Source organism: Solanum stenotomum, chromosome 1, assembly GCF_019186545.1.
Source record: "Solanum stenotomum isolate F172 chromosome 1, ASM1918654v1, whole genome shotgun sequence".
NCBI lineage: Eukaryota > Viridiplantae > Streptophyta > Magnoliopsida > Solanales > Solanaceae > Solanum > Solanum stenotomum.
The window spans coordinates 8038486-8054746 of record NC_064282.1 but is presented as its reverse complement, the minus strand read 5'-3'; the positions used below and the strand labels follow the sequence as shown (position 1 = coordinate 8054746).

General features: G+C 31.1%; 2 protein-coding genes and 2 pseudogenes across 2 annotated transcripts; 1 reads left to right on the top strand and 3 right to left on the bottom strand.

Moving 5' to 3' along the window:
- The first annotated feature begins 1928 nt into the window (after positions 1-1928).
- LOC125853652 (glyoxylase I 4-like) lies at positions 1929-2882 on the top strand. Its single transcript, XM_049533373.1, has 3 exons — positions 1929-2239; positions 2337-2671; positions 2779-2882. The coding sequence occupies exons 1-3, from the start codon at positions 2016-2018 to the stop codon at positions 2874-2876; spliced, it is 657 nt and encodes a 218-aa protein (XP_049389330.1). The 5' UTR covers positions 1929-2015; the 3' UTR covers positions 2877-2882.
- Positions 2883-10088: 7206 nt separating this feature from the next.
- LOC125853584 (protein TIFY 3-like) lies at positions 10089-11217 on the bottom strand. The gene is made up of 5 exons (XM_049533299.1): positions 11180-11217; positions 10972-11083; positions 10778-10889; positions 10496-10553; positions 10089-10404 (listed from the first exon to the last, which is right to left on the bottom strand). Exons 1-5 carry the CDS (start codon positions 11215-11217, stop codon positions 10320-10322), a joined length of 405 nt encoding a protein of 134 aa, XP_049389256.1. The 3' UTR covers positions 10089-10319.
- On the bottom strand, positions 10272-10367 carry LOC125853989 (U6 spliceosomal RNA; annotated as a pseudogene).
- Positions 11218-12633: 1416 nt separating the features above from the next.
- LOC125872134 (putative late blight resistance protein homolog R1B-14) lies at positions 12634-15685 on the bottom strand (annotated as a pseudogene).
- Positions 15686-16261: the final 576 nt, after the last annotated feature.

Here is a 16261-nt window from a genome sequence, read left to right as displayed (position 1 = left end):
GGGGGGTGTAGGGGGGCTGACGGGAGGGGATCGGGGTACGAGTGGGGTAAGAAAATAAAAAATTGAAGTTGAAAAATATAATTTTAAAAAAAATTTTAAATTTATTTTTTTCAACCAAAAAAATTGATTTTTTCAACAAAAAAATTGTATTGAAGTTGGAGGAAAGTTTTGGAAAATGTTTTTCTTACTTTTTGAAGGGAAGTCATTTTCCTTGAATTTGAGGAAAACGAGTTGATTTGAAAAACATTTTACCCAACTAAACATGAGAAATCCTTCGTACCAAACACATTCTTTGTGTATTTGGCACTTCTTTTTTTTCTTGGAACTTATTTTAAGAAGAGGCAGCGTATGAAAATATTTTAATTTCTTTAATTGTTTTATAGGGCATCTTTTCAGTGCTTAATCTTAATTATTATTCTGAGCATTTTTGTTTTATTGAGTCATTTATATACCAGTTTTTTCACATGTATTTGTTTGTCCTAGATTCTACAGTTTTGGCCACAATTATTTTGACTCTTTACATACATGAACAGTCTAATAGATTTTAACAACAAAAAATAATTTTAATTTTTGCTCTTTTTACAAATTTAAGTTAGTATGTGATGTATAATTAATTAATATACACACTGATTATACTCTTGTTATATGATGAATATAGACCGGCGATGAATACAAATTATTTCTGTCAATAAAGCAAAATATCTTAATCAACTGACTAAAAATATTAAAATGATATTAATTCAATTCGCTTCATTAATTGATCGTAATCATGGATCACATAAATATTCAACCAGATTTAAAGGGTATCTTTCATATTTCCTTTTTCATTTTTTGACAATTAATTGAAAAACAAAAAGATTGGTCCAATTTGATTCTAATTTGATAGGAGGGCCAAGGAAGAATAATAATAATTTAATCAGAGAAATGATTAGTACTTAAATTAGTGACCACTTTTGCTACTACATCAGTCATGTTTTCAAGAATTTAGTTTTAACTTTACTAAAGTGTATCCTTCTTTCAAAAAAGCTGTATAACTTTCCTCTCATTGGAGTTAAAAACAAATAAATACTAAAATCGAGTAAGGGACTATATATATCCAAATGTACTGAAAAGTCATTTGAATAATATATAGGTCTATCTTCTTTTCTCATCAAGTAATTTATATAAATTTATATTCAGTTTATATAAACTAATTTTTCTATATCAATTTATGTGATTTTTAAGAAATTTTTGTTTACTTATGTTACCTTTTGGGAGGCCTATGTCTCATAAACAATGTTTATGTGAGACTATCCCTTGGTCCGTAGATCCTAACGTAGGGTTAGAATCATTCCTAATATCCAATCATTATATAAATTGAGCCGGATGGAATAAAAATAAATGGTTGGGTAGGTAGGGAAGTTATGATGAGTGAATGTGGTTCAAATAAAATCATCCGCGTCAACACTCAAGAATATGGACAACCAAAACGTGAAACTGCTGGGACGTATAATTAGTGATGTGTACTAGTTGGTGAGACTGAGATTTTTATTTTTTATTTTTTTCATCCAAATGTTTTAGAGTTTATTTTCGAATCCTGATTAAATTCGAATGATAAATTGTAGAATCTATTTGAGAGTTACACTCTTAACATAATTTTCTTCATATCCAAGAATCAAACTTGAGGTGAAACGGTCTCACTACTAATTACTAAACCACAATTAATGTTATTGAGACTGAGAAATTAATAGTTACTACGTACTGTATTACCCGTTTATTGGTGGTGGATAAGATTATACTTATTGACGTGTATGTATGTAGGATTTTGATATGTACAATCCCCCCCGCCCCCTCTACCCCACCCACCCCACCCTTGTTTAAAAAAAATCCAAACACCCCCTAAGCTACTCTTTTTGGTTATAAATATCTGTGCTTTGGCAATAGAAAGTTGCACACATAAAAGAGTAGTCTTATTATTTTTCCATATAGCTTGAGCTAATTTCAAGATTATCATAACATTTACTGTGTATTCAATTATGGGAAGAGAAATTGTGAAAGCAGAATCAGTTGAGGAGACAAACTTTAACTGGTCATCAGATTCATCATCCTCTTATGATGAAGAAAACAGGATGCCTTTGTTGGCATTGAATCATGTTTCCTATGTCTGCAAATCTGTTCCTAAATCTGCTCAATTTTATGAACAAGTCCTTGGTTTCGTACTCATCAAACGACCATCATCCTTTGACTTTGATGGTGCTTGGTAAATATACACACACATTCTATTGCTAATTTGTTAAGTATTAATTTTACATCTATTTTGACAATTTTTACCAATGTTTTGGGTTTATGTTTTTCAGGTTATTCAACCATGGAATTGGAATCCATTTATTAGGAAAAGAAGATGTGCAATCAAAGAGTGGAAAAATAAACCCAAAAGATAATCACATTTCATTTCAATGTACAGATATGGATCTTATTATTCAGAGATTGAATGATATGAATGTAGAATATGTAACTGCTACTGTTAAAGAAGGCGGAGTTACAGTAGATCAACTTTTCTTTCATGACCCAGATGGCAACATGATTGAAATTTGCAATTGCCAAAATTTACCTGTTCTTCCACTTTCCTCTTGCCCACTCAAGAAAATGTCAAGTCCAACTTTCAACCAAACAATATCAGATTCCTTTTATGGTACGTACACGATATTTACATCAAATTAATAAATATAATTGTGATATATGTGTTTATTATTATGTAAATATAGTTAATTAATATGTTTACCGGCTTTGTAAATGCAGGAAATGGAAAAACAAATACAAAGATGAATTGTGCTGGAGAAGTTGAATCTCTTATGATGGAAAATTTAGCTTTGGATATGATAGACATTTCTTTTTGAGTGATCTATGTGGAAGAAAAAAAAGAGTGATTTTTGCTCCTCATTATTAGCCCCTTTTTTTTTACCAACCCAAATATACCATAAAAATTCCTTTTTGTAATATTATTATTATTATTATTATTATTATTATTATTATTATTATTATTATGTATTAGTATGTGTAGAGAGGTGTGATGAAGAGCATATATTATTATAAATATAATGTAAAATTGAGATTATGTTAATGCATGATTGTTGCTACCCATGTCAAAAAATAAATGATACAAGCCATGTTATGTGCTCTAAAAAAGTCAAATCTTTTTATTACTCCCTCTGTCCACTTTTATTTGTCATGTTGCGCTTTTCGAAAGTCAATTTGACTAATTTTTAAAGTTAAATTAGATTACGTTAATTCGATTTTTTTTAAAAAAAAAATTAGATATTCAAAAACTATACGAAAAGTATTATAAGTTGCAATTTTTTGCATATCAATATGATGAAAATATACATCGTAAAATGTTGGTCAAAGTTCTTATTGTTTGACTCTAAAAAAGGAAACCATGACAATTAATTGTGGACGGAGGGAGTAATTGCATTGTAAATATTTTCCTATAAATGTAGCGCGTAGAATTAGTAATACTTCGATTTCAATTAATATAGTTGTGCTTGATTAAGAAAATTTTAAACATAATACAAAGATTTTGGATACATAATAAAGTTAAGTATATAAACATACTAAAAATAATCTATAAGAACGGATCAGCTTAGCTGCAATCGAGGTGGCATTTAAACGGAAAAAATATATAAGTATCTAAAAATAGAACAATGATTTGCTTTGGAAGTAGAAAGCTTAGGAAAGAAGAAGAGAATTTAGGCTCAGTTTTGGAATGGAAAAAAGAGAACTCGGGTCCTTTGGCGTGATAAATAAAAATAAATAGTTATGAATAAAAAAATAATTTAGAAATAAAATATTGGTATCTTATTTTCGTTGTCAAATTTAGAATAACTTGTTCCTAACTAAACGACTCATTAGTACTAAGCGTGTATTCTTTTAATTGATTTAATGCATTGCATATTTAAATCAATCTATGTCCAAAACAAATATTCCAACTGACGGAGGAAAAAAAATAGTAGGATTAAAACTTTGGTAAGGAGTGAACAAGTGATTGGTGCTGTGACATTTCAATTTTATTTTTGCGATGTTTTTATGACGCACATAAGTAAACATATTTTTCCTATCAAATAATCTATTAAAAATCTTTTATTTTTCCTATCAAATAATCTATTGAAAATAACGAAGCAGTGAATAAAGTTATTTCTTATTAGAGATTTTATTTTTATGTCTTGATTTGAAAAAAAAGATATTGATAAGAAACACTATCTATCCCGGATGGATTTTATCTGATATAAATTTAAATTAGATTTTAATATAAATATTAAATATTGGAAAAAAAATTCAAAGTTACCAATAATTTTTTAAAAATTTTTGCGGAAAGAAAACATATGCACGCGCATTATAATATATGTGTGATGAATGAAAATGTTTCATTCTTAATTAAAATTTTAATTTTAAATTCTAAATATTTAAAAATTATTTCTTAAAATAGAAAATGCTATCCCAAAATGAGCTCTATTTGATAAATATTTAAATTAATCAGATTTCAATATATGTATAAATATGAACACATTTCACATTTTCCTTATCTGTTACAACTGTTGTGAAACAAAGAGTACGGATCAATAGTGGGTTGTGGACTGTGGACGGTGGTAGAGCTAGTACTTCATTTTTAATTAGAAGTTTGGGTTTGAGTCTTTTTAGATGTGGAATCGCTTTTGTTAGTCGTTAGGGAGCGCTTTACCCCATTAAGAACTTTTTGGCGCGAATCCAATCTAATCAGACTCTAATACTCCCTTCGTCCCTATTTACTTGTCCATATTTCCTTTTTTAGTTGTCCCTATTTAGTTGTCCATTTTGACAAATCAAGAAAGGACAACAAATTTTTTCCTATTATACCCTTATTTACACTTCTTGAAAATTGTAAAAGTGTATGTTGTTTCCCTCCAATTTATTTCACTTGAATTCAAATAAGTGGTTGTAATTTTGAAGTGAAAAGTTGTCATAAGGATAAAATTTTAACTTCACTGTGCTAATCATTGTTGCCTTAATCTGTGTGTCATTTCTAAAGTGGACAACTAAAAAGGGACGGAGGGAGTATAAATATCAAATATCGATAACGGAACTTGCGTTTGGAGAATGGGAGTATGGGACCCATCAAGCACGTGATTCATCAATAAATTTTTGACAGCTCACTTGTACTACAATTATTATGTCACCACCACTAATGGTGAAAACAGAAAAACAATTCTAATTTCGAATCTTATGGATTCAAAAATAGCGGAATTGTGTAGAAGTCGAACATGCTACACAAATAAAGATATGTTAAACCTGAGTTCTAGTGCACTGGTGGAAGTGCTTCATTCTTAATCAGAGATTTTGAGTTCGAGCTCTGGGATGGAGAAAATTCTGTTGGGAGCGCCACCCTCGAATAGGCCCTGCAATGTGCAATTCGAATTTAGTCGGAGCTCCAATGTGGACTTCGAACATCGGATGGGAAACCAAAAAAAAAAGAAAAAGATATGTTAAGTATATAAAAATGTTATTTAATTTTATGGTCTAAAATATGAAATTAAAAAAAAATTATTTATCTATTTATTTGTTTGAAAAGTAGATAAAAAAGTATTTTAAAATTATTTCTACATAATTTAAGCAAACATAATGGGGGTTGAGGTTAGAACTATAGGGGATGGTCGTTGTGTAGGGATGGGGCTAGGAGAAGTAAATTTGTATTTCACTTGTTAAAATTTATTATACCCAACTCAATTAAAGAGGTTATTCTTTACGTATTATGATTTATCTTTTAAAAGAAAAATTAACTAATTGAGCATGAGAAATTTAAAAAAATAATATTTTCCTTCATACCAAACATACCCACAGGCCACAATGTTGTATCTACATAGATACATATAAAAATCAGTATGTGACTTAAATCCTATTTAAATGGATTTATTTTAGATATTTGTCAATCAAAATAGTTTTAAAACTCTTTGATCGTGTTTAAATAAGATTTAAAAGTGCTTCTAACACTTATTTTAATGTCAAAAATAAATTATATAAAAAATTATATACGTTATAAATAGTTATAAATTTATTCAAACAACGTGTGAAAAGATGAAGTGATGAAGTGTTTGATATGTCATGAGTGCTAGTGGACAAAGAGTCAATGTTGTATTTATTATGGCAATAAAGATGAGTACACTATACCACTTACTACTCCATAAATGAGTCCTAAATATTCCTTTCCTTTTGACAATACTTGTCGATTATTGATTTAACATACCTTTTAAAAAATTATAAATAGAAGCATAATTTTATTATTATATAACTATTTGAATGAGAGTATTCAATAAAGGTGAAAAAAAATATCTACGCTGTTGATCAACAAGTCATCAATCGTGTTTAAGTGACTCGATCACCAATATGGTTATTGTTATCTAATTGAAATTTTCTAAAATTATTATTTAGTAGATATTATTAAAGTGGGTAGGTAATATGGAAATACTAATTTAGGAAGGAAAATTAGTGTTTCCGTGATTTTAATTAGGAGGGAGATATTAACTTTAAGATGGATAAAGGTGTTATATTTTTATAAATCAAATTTGATATATGTATTCTAAACCTATAAATAAAAATTTAAGGACAATATTTTTGAAGATATTTATATGTAAATGTCTCTTTTACAGAAAAGTAATGAATCGCAAATTGTAACAAAAAGTAAAGACAAAGGCCTAATTAATAGTAACATATTATGTATAAAGGCTTGCCTAATCAATATATTGGGTACAACTTATAATTGACTTTATGATATATTTTATTATATGGGAAGAACATGACGATATTAGGTCTGCCTTTAATTATACATATGTTGTTATGGTTGAAGAGATTAGAAGCAATACATATTGGTATTGAACATTCAATTTTTCATACTATTTTATTGTTATAAAACGAAAGTTGATAATTCAACCTAAAGTACACCACTAATCTCTTATTGGTACTTTTTCTTTTAATTAAATAAGGACAATTGATATACAACAATTAATGACTTTGTTGGTCACTAGGAAGGTATCTATCTATCTGTACCCCTCCTAATGCAGGGACCTACTTTACACATTGTTCAGATCTAGACTATGAATCATAATCTAAAATGTCCATCAACCTATTTTAAAATCATTTTTTAATTATAATAGATTGAAATTGAGAACTACGTAATAAATAAAATATATAGTATATTGAATGAGAGAGCCCACTCAATTTGTAAGCACATTAATATTTCTTTTTAAGAAGTAAAAATAAAAAATCAATTAGCAACAATTGACATGCAACATCATTTACTTGGAAGTATTTGATATGAGTAAAATATATATTATTTTTATAAAAATACTTCTTGGAAAATAGTTATCTTTATTATTTTGATAAGCACAGAAGTGATCAATCAAATGAATAGTGCTCTTACTTCTCAATTCCCATATTTATTTTTTTTGGGTGGGTTGTGTGTTAAGCATGGGACCCACAAACATGTTTTTTTTAATAGGGAAAAGGGTCAAAAATGCCCTTAAACTATGTGAAAGGAACAAAAATGCCCTTCGTTTATAGTTTGGCTCNAGGTGCAATCATGTGTGTTGAGGGTGGAAAGATTCTTGCTGCTTGCTTTTTAGAAGTACTTTTATGCTTCATGTCTAATAATTCTCAAATTTGATACTTAATCAAGTACTTTTAGGTTACTATTTTGTGAAGCAATAAATGAAAAACTGTTATATTTTGAATTTTGGCTACATTTTTTTATTGTTAATTTCTGATAAAGTTAGTTTGGTATACATTGATGTGTTTCTGATACTTAATTGTTTGTAAATTTTGTATGGGATAGAATAATAGTATCAATAGTTGTGATGTGTGCCAAAGTTAAAAGAGACAACATATAAAAAAGGTATCAATTGAATCAATTATATATCATATACATAATATCTTCTTCTAAAAATTGTATCTACTAATAATAGAGTATCGAAAGTTGTATTTTTTTTACCACTATTATATATCATAGACATACAATTTTAATAATGTGGATGTAATTGTGTTTCATGTACATAATAATTTTCTGAAAATTTGATATCAGCTTAAAAAAAGTTAGAGTAATTTTAAAACTAATTTTGTGTATCTGATACTTAATATCTTTGTAACGATGTGTGCCAAAGTTAAAAGAGACAACATGTAAAAAAGGTATCATTTGAGTCAATGATATATCATATACATAAGATCTTTTTCTAAATTTTGTATCTACTAATAATAGAGTATCGAAAGTTGTATTTTTTACCAATATTATATATCATATACATACAATTTTGATATTTGTGGACGCAATTGTATTTCATGTACATAATAATTTTCTGAAAATTTAATATCAGCTTAAAAAAGTTAGAGTTATTTTAGTATCAATTTTGTGTATTTGATACTTAATATCTTTGTAACGATGTGTGCCAAAGTTAAAAGAGACAACATGTAAAAAAGGTATCATTTGAAGCAATAATATATCATATACATAATATCTTCTTCTAAATTTTGTATATACTAATATTAAAGTATCAAATGTTGTATTTTTTACCAATATTATATATCAACAATTTTGATATTTGTGGACGCAATTGTGTTTCATGTACATAATAATTTTCTGGAAATTTAATATCAGCTTAAAAAAAGTTAGAGTAATTTTGGTATCAATTTCGTGTATTTGAAACTTAATATCTTTGTAACTTTGGCATGAAGTAATAAAAGCGTATCAATTTGAGATGTTTATAGCACCTAAGTATGACATACATACTATTATGTAAATGATAATGATTTAGTATCATCTGTTGTGATTTGTACCAATCTTATAAGATATAATTTGTATCTTGTTGTGTGAAGAATAAAATTTTGTTATTTGTGAAATTTTTTTTGTATCATATACTTGATAATTGTATAAAAACATGTAATGCATCTTAAAACAATAAATCATCAACAATTGTCGGTGAATCGATATATAAAAATCTAGTCTACATTAACAAGATAATCTTCTGTTGGTGGAGTGTAGTCACTTTTCGGCCTTGTAGATCATCATTCTCGCTAACATATTCTTGAGACCATACTTTCATAACAATGTTGCATATCTTGTGTGAAGATAGTCACTTTGAAAATCATTAAATGGGTGTTGATTTCACTGCTCAGAAATTCAACAAAAGTAACAAAAAATATTCTGCAGTCACTATAAACAAGAAGAAGATACATTATAAAAAAGATCAAATGTGTAAGTGAAGAAAAAATGATTCAATAGTTACAGACTGTCGCTTTCTTGTTGCATAATATCTTGAACAAATTCCACCTCAAACGAATGTTGTGGATCCAATAATAACATGTGAATACATAAAATTACAGAGAAAAAAATACATATTGTTGGTATTGCAGATTTGGATATGGCCGAGGCAACCCTTCTACCACTTTTCTTGGGTGTTTTTGCATGTGCCTCCTTCTTAGCTTTTGACTTCTTAGAACTTTGCTTAGCCATTGTTATAGGATCTTCATAATCAAAGATTCGATTAGTGTTGGTTGTGATTATTTGGATAATCCCAATACTAAAAGACGGATGATCCATAAAGTATAAGAAAATATTTTTAAAATGAAAAAAAAAAGTTGAAGATGAAGAGACTATCTATTTCAAACTCTGAAATTGATTGAATGAAGAGAGAATTAGTTTGAAATTCAAAATTGGAATAATGAATCTGTTGAGAATAATGGGGGAGAAAATTTGGAGATGGAATCGTGTGTTGTGGGAAAATCTGAGGGTGAAAATTAGGGACTGGGAAACGTCAATTTGGCTTCCAAAAGATAAAGTATCCGGTTAAGTTGAATTGGGGAAAATAAGGGATTTTTGTATTTTAATAAAAGAGTAGGGAAATATTGAGAATAGGTAAAGTAATGTTGTGTACTTAAGTAATCTGTCCTTAAATAAAAGGAAGCATTAACTTTAGAATACTCCCACTTAAACTAAAAATAGCCGATAAATATACAATATACGTATAATATGTGTATAATTAATTGTTAACATTGATAGACAGATCATTATATTAAGATATTTAGTAGTTGGAAAATCATTGGCATAATTCTCAAAGTTAAAACTAGAGAACAGTGTCCTAGTAAAATATGTTCAATAAGAAATATAATTTTACCCTTTTGGACATCATTCAATCAATCAATCAAAACCTAGCCCTTGTTTAATTTGTTTCACATAGAGCTAGGAACCAACTTTTCTTTTTATTTTCATTCTGATTATTTTCTTTTTTGGGATCATTTCTCTGTGTGTTATACTTGCACATGAGTCATGCTAATCTTCTCTGTATCGTTCCAATTTCCACTTTGATCATGATACATTCAGGAGAGACATATGGATGTTTACTTATAATCCTGAAAATTCAACAACTATATTAATTAATTAATACTAAAGAGAATTAATTAAACATGCATTATTTTAAAAGGTTGAAATTAATTAATTCACCTATTATGACGTTTCTCAAAGAATCTCTTAAGGGATTTCCTTCTTGCAATTGGCAAGTCTATAGTAGAAAAACAACATAATCCACCAAAATTTCAGATAATCAACCAATGTCCAACAATTAAAAGATGTAAGATGTGTGGTCGAATGAATAAAACACTTCAATATTTTTTTCAAAAATCACATGTTCGAGCTTATGATTGTTTATTTGTCCTTTAGTATGCCTAACACAATGTGAATTCAAATTAGTCAAATCAATGTATTTCAAATCGCACGAAAGATCACCTGCTTGAAACTTGTAGACTTGGGATTTCTGAGTTGATTTAATTTCCTTTGCATTATAAGTAGAACTAGATATTAACTGTGAACAGTTTTCACGTGCCAGATTCATAATTGACTCTGCATATTTATGTATAGGGAAAATTAATTAAAAGCTAGAAAAAAATAAAACGTTGCAATTCTCTTATATTTGTAGGTACCTTTTGAACAGGAATATTGTCATAAACGTGCACAATTCCAGCATAGAATATAGTTAACTGTTGTGATTCAGATTTCTCCCTTGGTAAAACAGGAACCTTTGTATCATCATGCCTATATATATATATATATTTGAGAAACACAATTAATAGCTCGATAATTAATAACGTTTGATTAATAAGTATTGATTAAGTAGATATGTTGACTTACTGGAGCTGTGGTAAAATGGCCAACTCTAGATTAGACATCCTTCTTTGACCAACAATATTGTGTACATATTTATTGAATAAATCATGAGCTAATTCATCTGTAGAATTATTCATCGAAGATGAAATGCTCAACTTTTTTTTGGACTATTTAATCTTTCAACACACTAAATTCTTTATGTGTTTGGTGCTGTTGCACTATATATATATATTTATATATTATTTGCATCGTCCGTGCCAAATAGATGAATAAACTTTTGGTAAGATAAAGACCTCATTTAAGTATTGGTCTGTGCAAAGTGGATACAAGTAGTTAAATTAAAATTATGTATGTGGGGGTTGGAAAAATTATTGGAAATAACGCCAAGAATAATATATACAAATAGTTATGGCATCTCGATGAATTCGACATTGAAAACGTTTTTCACAACAACTCCCTCCTCACATAATTGGAAGCTTGGTAGATTATATATAGTAACAATTATAATTTAATATATTTGTTCTAATGTTTTGACATATTCTAATTACAAAATTGTCACCCAGGAGATCCGTTTCTCTTCACTATATAAGGCAATAATATATACCAGTCAATTTTGAAGCAAATATAAGAAGAAGTCGAGAGAGTTCAATGTCTATTATATATACATAAAAATCAATTATGGAGTTTGAATAAACCTCCTCAACCCTTAGCTCCGCCCTTGTTGATCAGAAGCACTAAATTCTCTTCTAATACCGGGAAATTATACGGAATGACCTTAAAAATGTGTAGTTTTGACCCTCCCATGGACAAACCTTCAAGGTCAAAAGTGTTGTTCGTGAAGCAAAACTTATTAAACGTGAAGTTTTGTTCATGGAGCGAGCGGGGTCAAAAGTTTAAGACCATTATTCTTGTAAAAATCAGGCCTTCTAATCCAATGCCTTTGGAGGTGGATGACGACGGGCTAATCCCATTTTAGGGGTTGATGTGTCCCAACAGAAATCTAAAAAACTTATAGCCCACATTGTGTTTGATAAAACTAACTATTAGTGTTTAAGTAGAATCTTGCAACCACGTCGTAAGCATAACTTGTCTCATGAAAACATTGCTAAGCTGTATATGTTGTGCTTAAGTTTTGACAAATTAGTAGTAATAATTTTATTCCTTCATAATGATTATTAACCTTCTCTTATTGTCTGTCTGTAGCACCAAAAACAAATACATGTCTAGCTACTTTCCATTATAGAGGAAAAACACAACTAATCAGGCAAACTTAAAACATGTTCCATAGTACCTTGGCAAGGATCAATGTTGTTTGATGTATGATCATTTCTCCAAAAATTTCTCTGTTTTTCGCCATATTCTGACCAAGGATTGCGCGGAAGAGCAGAAGTTTCTTTGGTGCATAATGGGCATTATAATATCTGTGATCTTCTTTTCTTTAGGAATAATTGTTCTCCTGATATTTCATTTCTGCATAGAAGGGAGGTCCTTAATAAGGCAGACTGCTGAAAATGGTCTCGTTGTTCGAAGAAGTAGCAGCAATGGAGGAAGTACAAAAATGTCTGATGCAGACTTGAAGAAACTCCCCTGTTTCCTGTACAAGGTTGAAGAAACAGACAGAGACAGAACAGAAGATACCTCGGAATGTGCTGTGTGCTTAGAAAGATTCAAGACAGGAGAAAACTGCAGATTGCTGACAAATTGCAACCACAATTTCCATCTCAAATGCATTGATTCATGGTTGATACAGACACCATACTGTCCAATTTGTCGAACAATTGCCCTGAAACAGTCCTGCTAAGTATGCAGAAAAAGATTGGATCTTTAGTTGAGTAGGATTAATACATCTCCAAAAGAAACCTAAACAACTACCCATTATATTCATAATGATCACTGAAGTTGCAGCAGGTAATGCAACTACTGATGAAGAGAAATGGGAGGTCGCTAAAACCACACCCAAGGCGGAATTTTGCATGCCCACCTGCAAGGGAAGTACAGAAACTTCAACATCTTGTAGGCAATATATCATTTGGAAACAGATTTGTTGCACAAGGAATAATATTTATCGAAACTAAATTTGAGAATTGGACTGACCATGTTTTTATGGGCGAATTTTCTCACCCTGCTTGAAGGAAGCAAAAGCCTTTCCACCGCGTTTTTTAACCAATTCATAATAATCTGCAAAGATAGAGAAACCATTAAATCCCTTCTTTTATTTTCTTTTTCAACAGTTACTAGCCATGAAATCGAGTAATTCTTTGTAGAAAAACTAAGCATTTCAAGGCAGCAGAAGATACAATAGCGTGAGAAAGGGGGGAGCCTAATATAATCTGAGTAATTAATCTAGAGAAACATGGCTATACATTTGAGAAGCCACAAATAACCAGAAAAATAGCAGTTAAAATATTAGAGTAATTTTTACACAAAAGGTGAAACTTACCATCGTAGATGCCAACATGAAGGAAATTGTATCCCACCACTGAATTAACTTCCTCTTCAATTTCTCTTGCTGATTTCAAGAGATTCAAGGAGAAATATAACTCAATTGACTCCAAGGTGCATATATCCGCAAACTCCAGAGGAATTCTATCCAGGTGACACATCAGCTGTAACACTAGGCAACGAAGATTTGGAAAGTTATCACTGCTAGCCTCCCACCATTTTATGTACACGTAATCAAGTAGCAGGAACTTTAGGCGCTTGAACTGAACATCATCATTTAGTTTCCACACGTCACCATAGAATGAATTGTTATTGAGTTTGAGCACTTCGAGATTGGGCAACTTCGCAATAGTTGCCAAGTCTTCCCAGGGAAGGTGACCATCGAACATGGTCAACCTCTTAAGATATGTTGGGAAACAACAAAAATTTGCCAGGGGTGACGACAGTGAGCACATCCTGAAGGCTGAAACATAGGTAAAGGGATTCAAGTTTATTTAAGCAGACAAGATTGAGTAAGCTCCAGGATGTTTCAATCTTGTTGTCATTGATGTCTCTTCTGAAATCATCGATCCTCAATTTCTTCAGATTCGTAAGGCGAGATAGTACCTCCTTTGTACAACTAGCAATACAAAGATTGGAAAGCTCCTGTAGATGATGCAGATCAACATCAGATGAGTTATTGCCTTGAGGATTGGGTAAATGAATGTTATGCATAACACGGAGATGCCTCAACTGCTTAAGATTCCAGAATTCTCTGGGAAAAGTTAGAACCTTTAATATTTTATGGGTGTAAAATATAAAGGTTTGAAGGTTGTGCATATATCCGAGGAATTCCGTGAAATCATTGTCACTAGTAACTTCAAGGTATCTCAGGATAGCTGAATCTAATGTCATGTGATGGCGAAAGATAAAGGAAGACTTAGGAATGGCCAACACTCTCAAAGCTTTGAATTTCGAAGTTTTTCCTGTTGGTTCCTTGAAGAGGTACAAGGAACGTACAACTTGTGAGGACTTCATAAATTTTTCCAAGGAAATGGAGGGATGCAAACTAAAGTTCGGAGCACTCTGTTCATTTGCTGCTGAAAAATTAGGAACTTCATTATTCGTAATCACATTCAAAAGCTTTTCCTTTTCAGCTTCTCTCACACTCAAATGCCGTAACAGTTCGTGCATACTGCAACTTTTGATCCGACCATCTACCTTCTTCCTTGTAACCATTATTAAATTTCTACTGACAAGATCCTCCAAACATTCCTCAGCCACTTCTTCAGGACCTCTCAACTTGTCACTCTTTAGGAATCCCTCAGCAACCCACAATCTGATCAATGTCCAAGCATCAATCTCATTACCCTCAGGAAATGTTCCGATATGGAGGAAGCAGGATTTTAGGTGAATAGGCAAGTAGTGGTAATCCATAGCAAGTAATCCTATGCGTCCTTCCGGATCACTTGTAACAACTCTATTAACATTTTTAGCTACTATTTCCCAGGTTTCTTTTGTCATGGGAACTTAGGAGAGATGCCCTGCAACCACCAATATAGCTAGCGACAGTCCTTGGCATTTTCCAACTATTTCCCTACCTATTTCCTCCAATTCTGCAGGACAACTTTGTTCTACACCAAATAACTTCTTGTGAAGTAACTTCCAACTATCATATAAATTCAATGGCATCATTTGGTAAGCATGAACTTCGGAGTTAACATGCATAGCTACACATCCATTCCTTGTAGTCAAAATAATTCGACTACCATTTCTGTCCTCTGGAAGAACTCTTGAAATCACATCCCAAATCTCTGTGCTCCAGACATCATCAATGACAATAAGATATCTCCAACCCTTCAGTGCTTTATATGACTTATCCATTAACTGGTCATTGCTCATTTCTTGAAACTCGTTCCCTGTAATGCAACGTACAAGTTTTAGCAGCACTTGTCTAAATTGAAATTCTTGAGATATTGTAACCTAAGCGTGGATGGAAAAGCGAGATCTAACTGTAGGATCATCCTGAACATTTCTAGCGAGTGTTGCTTTTCCACTTCCGCCCAGTCCCCATATAGTAATGACTTCCCGCTCAGCAGACGATCCAAGTAGTCGATTAATGATATCGGTCGAGGCATCATCCAAACCCACTGTATCTTCTTGTAGGAGAGCAGTAGAATCACACTTTGGAGACGAAGAATCGAAGACACGCTCCTCAACAGTGGCATCAAAGGTGGAAGTGCTATTTTTAATAACCTTTTTCCTTGCTGCATCAACCTTGTCTATAGCTTGAGGCAATCCCTGAAGTATAACCCCTGCTTCATCTTGAAATGTCCATTTGGACCGATAAATCTTCCCTTTCTGTCGCTTTCTCATAATCTTAGCAATATTAGATCAAGAAAATCTTCTGCTTGCTGCACCGCAACTCTCATCTCACCCTCCAAATCTTTGGACATTACAAATTCATTTTTCTGGTGGTGTCTATTAGTACTTTCAAGAATATTTTGAAAATATTCAGCACTAGCACGAAGAGAGTCAATCATCTCTGCAGTTTGACCATGGATCAAAGTTGGGTAAGTACTTTGGAATAGCTCCAAAGTTTGAATTAGAGAGTTAACTGCAGGAGAGGCAGTCATGATCACTCTCAATACTCAAATCGAGAAATAATGCTTTCAAGATTTACAG